At 36.4% G+C, this 8,266-nt stretch overlaps 1 protein-coding gene across 1 annotated transcript; it reads right to left on the bottom strand.

Annotated features, from left to right (window-relative positions):
• Window positions 1–128: 128 nt before the first annotated feature.
• On the bottom strand, window positions 129–1,873 carry LOC118261910 (uncharacterized). The gene is made up of 2 exons (XM_035572944.2): window positions 1,493–1,873; window positions 129–702 (listed from the first exon to the last, which is right to left on the bottom strand). Exons 1-2 carry the CDS (start codon window positions 1,654–1,656, stop codon window positions 264–266), a joined length of 603 nt encoding a protein of 200 aa, XP_035428837.2. The 5' UTR covers window positions 1,657–1,873; the 3' UTR covers window positions 129–263.
• Window positions 1,874–8,266: the final 6,393 nt, after the last annotated feature.

The raw sequence follows: 8,266 nt of genomic DNA, 5'->3' as shown, positions 1-8,266 counted from the left end.
CGTGTTGTTACTTCTAATCACTGTTCAATGTTCTAAAACTGGTTTATGTAATGTAATTTCAAAGTCGGACAAAGCTACACAGTTATAGCCCATAATGAATAACTTGAAAGAGAAATAAGTACACTTAGTTAAAGTTTTTAAATTATATTATGGACACAACCCTGATTTAACACCATTAGCTATTACTATAGCAGCAGAAACGTTCATCACTGCTATTAATAATTTACGATCAGTCTTCCTCGCTCCCAGAGTACTGCAGTCACTTATTGGTTCAAGTTGGGCAAGAGACCAGGGTAGGGCATCACTATTAATGGGGCTTGAGGTTTGTTGGGAAGAGTCTTCATACCTACAGGCGCCTGAGCTGGTCCTGGTCTGAATATTCCTCCAGTCAGCAGATGGGTGATCCAGGAGATGGTGTCTGGTACATTAATTTCTATCGGCAGAAATGGGATGTACGTAATGATTTGTCCTATGGAGTATCTTCCTTCATTAGGGAGGTAGACTATTGCGTTCTTGGTTTGCATTTCTGGTGCTTTAGGGTCATTGGCATCAATGACTACAGCATCTTTGTTCTCGTCTGTATGTCCTGCGTTTTTAAGGTTGGCTCCTAATTGTTCGTTTAAGTTCACGTATCTATCGTCAGTTTCTGTGCTGGGTGCTGCGTTTGGTAGGACGATTACCAATGGCTGCTGTTGAGGGAACCTGGAATTGGAGAAGAGTCATGGTCAGTTTATCTCTATAAAAATATTCGTTTAAGATTACTACATTAGAAGGAGTAACCTGTGGTAGTAATTATGTTTAATACAGCTACATTCTGCTATTTATAACGATAATTATAACGTATTGTCGATATTGAGACAAATTATAAACGAAAAAGAATCTCATGGCGTGAGTTAAAAAAAAAACATAAGTAAGGTACACAAACCATAAAAGTATCTAACTTAACTCGTTTTTCTATCGTTTATGCCTTACCCATGTTTGCATGGTTTTTAGGAGTGTTTTAGGCCTAGTACTTTATTCGCACATCCTGCGAAATGTGTACTTATGTTTGGCGGACAAAGTTAATATTTACTTCAGCTCGCTAATATGGATCAGGTAAACGAAGATTTAAAAAAAACATCGTCTGAGTTTTAGAAGATTACAATATGTGCTTGGAATACATTTAGTGCGTATGTTGATGAGATGATGATAAAGGACATTGTAAAAAAAAATAACATAAAATAACTTTACCCGAGCCGGTTGTCGAATCTGAGGCCACTTTTTTATAAGTGCGATAATCATCATGTACTTCTCCCGCCAATAGGGTGTGTCAGACTCTTACTGACTAAAAACCACCCCGTTCCTACTTCTGCCCTTCGAGCCGGAGCCCCGGTAAACCCCTACGTAGTCCGGAGCTCCGGAAACCTGAGACCCCCAAGCTCAACAGTCGCGCTTGCGACTAGCAAACCAACCAAGTGGAGTGATATATTTCAAAAATATAAACAGTACTTACAGTGAGGGTGACTGCAAATTCGGAGTCATCTGTCTCAAGAATGGCAGCTGAGGATTCATTCCGTACTGCATTGGCAGGAACGGCAGCTGCATTGGAGCACTGAACACTGACGCTATGCAGAGGTACACTACCACCAACCTTTGGCTCATTCTTGCACTGAACATTTTTAAAGTCTTCTAGTAACTGAGAAGAAGGTTTTGCTCTGAAGTCCTCTAGTCAAGAGAAAAGAGAGCGAACTGGTTGATTCACACTGATTCGAAATTCAAACTTAAGTAATGGCGGCAAAACTTTGACAGTTGTTTTTTTTTCCTGTGTCCTAAGCATGCAGGCTCAGGTGCGTCCGTTTGTCTGCCGGTAAGGAAGTGTATGCTTGTATGAGCGTTCGGCACTGTGTTATTATTCTAGCTGTGACAGCGACCTACTCTTGCAGCCCTGACCTTACGTCGGGCATTGCTTTCTTTTTTGGGGTTCATTGGTCGGGAGAGTTATAAATGGTGTGTCAAAATTATATTAATTTTCAAATCATAATTTTAAAGAAAAAATAGTTCCAAATATCATACACAAATCCTGCAAATAATTATTCTGTACGGAACTGGTGACACATGCATTGGGCAGCAACCGGTAGTCGATCAATCGCCAATAGTAATAGGTATACAATCGTAATTAAAACTAAGTATAAAATGTTACCCGCATCTTCCCATATAAAGCTGAGTCCGATTACACCAGTGCTAAGCTATGTGTACCACAGAATATGATTGGTGGAAGCCAAACGCATCCGCAGCAACTTAGCGTAGCACATCTCTGAAGGAAAAGCATTCTAAAAGCGGTTCGTGATCATGAGCAATATTTGCGGAGACTTAGCTGATTGTCTTTTTCCAATATTTATCACCAAGCAAAGAAAATCATAATGATCTATTATTTGTCCTACTTTGCAACGCTAAGTCATATAAATAGTGAAAAAATTTAATACCTAAATCGCAATAGTTAAGTTATTTCATTGGGTTAAAAACAGAAAAGAAAAAAATTGGGAACCGCATAGAGATCTAAAAATCCGTTTCCCCATAAAATTTTAAGCGTCAAAATGTTAAAACATGAGGTGTGACACGATAGTTACATTTCAAATAGCTTTACCGTATTGAATGTCAATAAGTATTATCTAGGAATAGCCACTAGATATATTGCAAATATTGACCTCTTTGATTCTGCAACTTGGGCGTGGATAGACTTATTTTTTGGTAGATAGCTTTGTCCGGTCTAGATGAGCGGTTGCAAATATTGGTTAGGCTGAAATCGATTTTTGAAATTTGGCGTGTAGAGTTTACTTTTTTACTCTAATCAGTTGTAATTTTGTAATAAAAAATGGTTTATTTTAAAAGAATAGTTCTTATTGTATCAATTAATAATAGAATTTATTCTCTTTAGGCAGAACATGGAGGAAATAATGAGCAATTACAGTGAAAAGTTATATCGAGATTTTTTTATGGTAAGTTTGTTTATTTAAATAGCTAACCCTAATAATTTTTTAAATTTACGATTTTTATTAATAAGAAGTTAGTGGGTATATTATGTTCGTAAATTACATTGTATTTTATATACGGTCTCAGAATAAAATATTTTCACAATAAGTATAAAAGTAATTGGGATGAAAAAAGTTTTTGGAGATTTCAAACACCCTGTCCACAAGAAGAAGACGATACTTATCTTTGCAAATGTCAAACATACATAACTTAGTGAAAAAAAAAAACAATCTAAAATTATGTATGTGCATGTTTTTTTTTATAAATTCCTGTTAAATCATTACCATACTCAAATGTTTAATGGTTTACCATTAATTTTGTATGAAATTAAAACATGGCATAAACATTATGTGAGACTGTGCATGTCATGTAATCGTTACGGAGCCGTTATGTTATATTACAGTTTTCAGGTCAAAGTATTGCAGATTTTAATTTTTAGCATTTGTTTTTAGTTTTTTGCATAATTTAGTATTTTGTTAATTTACCTTTTTTGAGAAGTGAAAATCGTCCAATGACTTCTCCCGCCTTGGGCGTGGTGAGAGGGAGTGTCAGACACTTACTGACTATATATTATCCACACCGTTCCTACTACTGCTTTTCGTATCGGAGCCCCGGTAACTCGCATGGCAGTCCGCAGCTCCGAACAAGAAAATATCTGCGTATTTTTTTCTTGATAACTAAACCCTACCTACATGTATACGCGGCTGTGCTGATCGCTTACCATCAGATAACCCGTCTGCTCATTTGCCCCCTATTCTATAAAACGAACTACGTCGATCCAATATCACTTACAAAATGTACTGTGAAAATAGAATTCGACTGCACCGTTGGCGCGTTGCGGCAGCTAGTTGCTGTGCAACATTTAGCGGGTTTGATCCCACACCCAAGAAACAGGAGAAAATCAAGTTACAATAAAAAAATATGGTTTGAAATAAGCTACGATTTAGGTTAAACGAAAATGCTTATGAATTCATTCTTATTAATCAATTCGTCGTACACACATACCTAATCAGGTAACGTCTCGTTAATAAAATATGTATATTTAGAACTAAAATGCGCAAAGCGTAGTGGGTTCCACGTTGTTGCGGTTTATTTTTTTATATTTGAGTGCCCCGTTTTTTAGCTTTTTGATTGCCGGGGCAATTTCAGAAAAATATTAATCTGAAAAGAAAAGATAGAGTTACTCGAATTGCTATTTACATTAACTAGTCTCAATTTTACTGAAAATATGTACTAATATGGTCGTCAAGTACCTATGTCATGATGGTTGGAAGATTAAGACGTTCGCTTCGCAAGAGGTACAGAGGCATATGGTCATGCATTCTTCTCGTTTTACCTGAGACCCTTTGGTAGTTTTACTTAAGACAAGTAATTCCTTGAGTATACATGAGTAGACATTTAAGCACATTAGCCTTAATTTACTCCTTGTTATTCATCAGGCTACTACTTCCAACGTGGCGTATTATGACTATAAGTCGGTGATATTAGCCACCACTTACATAAGTACGTACACAATGATATATGAGTATTAAGATGCGCACGATTAGCATGCGCGATGCGTCCGCGCAACTTCCGCGTTTAGCGTACTTTCGCTACTGTGCTCACGCGTTTATGTCTATCCCGTGTCCGAGTAACTGTTTGTTTGTCTGTCATCTAAAGAAACAACTGTGGAAAAAGGTGTAAGGTAATCGATTACTAATCGATTAATTCGTCATACATACTATAGCAGGTTCTCTGGTTAAAAAATGCAGAGTTAAGCGGTGACGGGATGTCGTAGTGGCGGAGGTTTAAGTCGCCCGCTTCTCATGCATGAGCGTGCGGATTCGAAACCTACCAACGGTAAGTACCAACGTGACGTTTTCCGAGTTATATGTACTTTCTAAGATTATTTAAACACTACTGACAAACGATGAAGGGAAACGCCGTGAGGAATATAATTATAATTAAGTTTGAAATCGCCAACTCGCATTGAGCAAGCGTGGTGATTAATGCTCAAACATTCTCCGTGCGAGAAGAGGCTTTGGTCAGCAGTGGCTACTAATAGGCTGTTGATGATGATGATGACCTCAAGCTTGTAATACAAGTTCTTTAAAATAATAACAAGCAGGTGTACAACATAAGTTACCATTACTAAGTACGTAGGAATGATTATGTGCGGTTTACTAGATAACCGCGTGTGCCGTTACTGTCTTAAACCTTAGTTATCTCTACACCACAACACTACTGTTTCCTTATTTATTACTAACTGTTTAGGTTATTTTGCTAGTTCAAGTAATATTACAAGTCTAAATATCGGATTTAAATATGAAAAATATCCTTATAATCCATAAGATCCTTAGCCATAAGATCATGCACAACAGATGGGTCCCATTAAGCGCTGATGAAACCGAAAAAGACCTGACGGATTGCCGGGGCTCTGGTTTTAAGAGCAGGAGTAGGAACGGGGTGGTTTTTAGTCAGTAAGAATTTGACATTCCCTGTCGCCTCGCCTAAAGTGGGAGAAGACATTGGTTGATTGTCCCCTCTCAAAAAACGACCTTTTCTATGAAGTTAAACCCTTAGTTTCAAATAAATTATTTCAGATTTTTTTAAGATAAGAAACTTAGAACAAAGTTCCTACCTATAATCAAAATGTGAATGAAAATAAAAAAAAAACATTATTATCTTAATTGCCTGAAATAAAATTATAACGGTAGCTTCAAGAGAATGAATAAAATTATAAGTAATCGCGAAAGGTCTTGACATCAGTTAGTAATTTTCATAAATTACAGCTAATTAGGTTCAACAACCTTTTAGATTTGCTATAAAATAACTAGTATTTGTATATTTCACGCATTTCGAAAGATACTTTCAGTCTGAGAAGCTGAAATAAATATTATTTACGTGGTAACATAACTTTCTTTTCGTGATTACTGACAATACATCAATGTAACTATTACTCAATTAGAAAAGAAAGAGATTTAGTTACAAATGAATATCATTAAGCATTCATTTCATTAAGCATTATTGGGCTATTTTCATTTTTCTTAGAGTAGCCTGGGGTCTGGAATTGTACCCAGTATATGACTCACCCTTTATTACATGGGACTTACAACACAAATGTTTAAAAGTGGGTGTAGATTGTACAGTGGTATTACTTGCCGTATTGTGCATCTCTGCTTACCTGCTTAGGGATAACATAATACTATAATAACTTAATTCTTGTTAGCTCAATTATATTTAGTTAAGGTCGGTTTATTTTTACCTAGCGAAAACTTTTAATGCGAGAGCAGATAAAAATATAAAAATACTGATACTTTGCGTATTAAACATAATTTCATTGATTTTTATAATGCAATACTGATACACTTGTGATTCAAATAAAATTAATGTGCTATTCACAATATCATTAATTGACACTCTTTGTCTGATTTCTTGTTTTAATTTTAATGTCAATATTATGGGAAAGCTATTAATTCTCCTTATTATCGACTATCTTGTTAATGTTAAATTGCAACTACATTGTAATAATTTCTTGTTGGATTTCTCGTTTTTGAAATTCTGAATAATGCACAAGTAGCTAAACTTGGAATTCAAGTAATAAGCCCTTGTGATACTTAAATTCTGCTTCTAATAACACAGATAGATAACAAAAGGTAATTTTGATGATATATTTCGATAAGTCTTGTTTGCCACATTTTATAAATCTAGTATAAAATAATGAGATTCAATAATCTAATACTAAAATGTCATCAATGTCTAATTATAATCAAACATCTTTCGATAATTATCGAGAAAACCACAGAAAATGTACACAATAATTTTTAAATCCATACGCGGGCTACACATATCCATACATAAGAAATAAATAAAATAATCATAAATCAATTTGTTTACAAACATGAAAAAAATAAACAAAAACGAAAATTGTAAAATAATTTATTACGAACACTAAAACCTTATGATATGGCAAGGACAACCAAATAAATAATATTACGACTTTAACTTAACAACTAAACTAAAATAAATAAATGCAGAAAATAATAATATCACGATAATAAGACCAAACAAGGTGTAGAGAGTCAATACTTGTGTTGCTATTGTCTTACACAAAAATATTTATTTATCCTACCTATACCATAAACAAAGAATACTAATACTATTCTAATAAAATGTTATAATTTCTCAATCAACACATTACCAAACATTCCCTTAATTTCAAATCATACACAATTATTTTCATATACTAACACATCTCATACTTTTTGGAGCTGATCTTAGAACATAAACACCAGTTACTGTGTCTTCTCATCTGGTTGGCCGTCGTCTACCACCATGTCAATCTCCACTTCGTACGTCCCTGGCTTGGTGCGCGAGGGCCTGACCACAATGCCAGGCATCTTGGACTCCTGGACGCCATCAACTTCGTTTTCAGCATTGTTACCCATAGGCACCTCACCCTTCACACTCGATGGAGCATCAGGAACAGATATACTGTTCAGCTGGTCCTGGGGCAGCTTCACAGACATTAACCCTTGGAACCTTTGGACGAACATCTCCAATATTGGGCCAAACCTTGAGACCCCGTCGGTTGACAGCAGGAATCTGTCAGCAGCTCCTTCCTTAGGTCGGAGCACAAACATGTTGAAGTTGAGGGTCTTCTTCACCGGCCGGGCCGCTGCCTGCGCGATGCAGGCTATAGCGACGAGTACGAACAGCGCCCGAGGTGACATTATGCTAGAGTAAGTTCGCGTGGCGGTAGCGTGCGCCCACGGCGGCGAAAGACTCCACACTGCGCCAGTTGCGTTTTTGCCGCGCATCTAAGCCAAGATAACGGGTCCACAGCAAAAAGATCATAATTGCCTCGCATCGTACCGAACGTTGATAATTGCAACGATCTCTCGACACCTTTCCTTTGGAAAGCGATTCCATCTTAATTCAAGTGAGTCATCATTATCAGACGCCCAAAAATTTATGATCCTCTTTGATGAGTATTGTCCATCAAACTAGTTTTGTGTTATAAGTGTCGGCGAAGATATTGACAGATCTAGCTTAATTGGTTTTGGATCGGCCATTAAAGTTGGTATAAAAAATACTGATATAATATACATCTCATCTGTTGTGATGGAGCTATGAACTTTAAGTTGGAGACGATAAGTGACAAATTCGATTGTGCTTGTGGTGATATAATTTGCACATTACTGCACCTATAGTTTTGAATCATATTTATGGCCATCCATCATGAGCGGCTCTTGTACGTGATTGATCGTAATATAAT

Source organism: Spodoptera frugiperda, chromosome 20 (assembly GCF_023101765.2).
Source record: "Spodoptera frugiperda isolate SF20-4 chromosome 20, AGI-APGP_CSIRO_Sfru_2.0, whole genome shotgun sequence".
NCBI classification, from domain to species: domain Eukaryota; kingdom Metazoa; phylum Arthropoda; class Insecta; order Lepidoptera; family Noctuidae; genus Spodoptera; species Spodoptera frugiperda.
Note: the sequence above shows the minus strand (reverse complement) of the source record. Positions and strands in the feature narration are given on the sequence as shown.

Excerpts from the sequence above, each read along its gene's own strand:
- LOC118261910 (XM_035572944.2), bottom strand. The coding sequence starts at position 1,656 with ATGTTCAGTGCAAGAATGAGCCAAAGGTTGGTGGTAGTGTACCTCTGC. Across the intron at positions 703-1,492 it reads AATTTGCAGTCACCCTCACT|GTTCCCTCAACAGCAGCCAT; the intron begins GTAAGTACTGTT and ends CTCCAATTCCAG.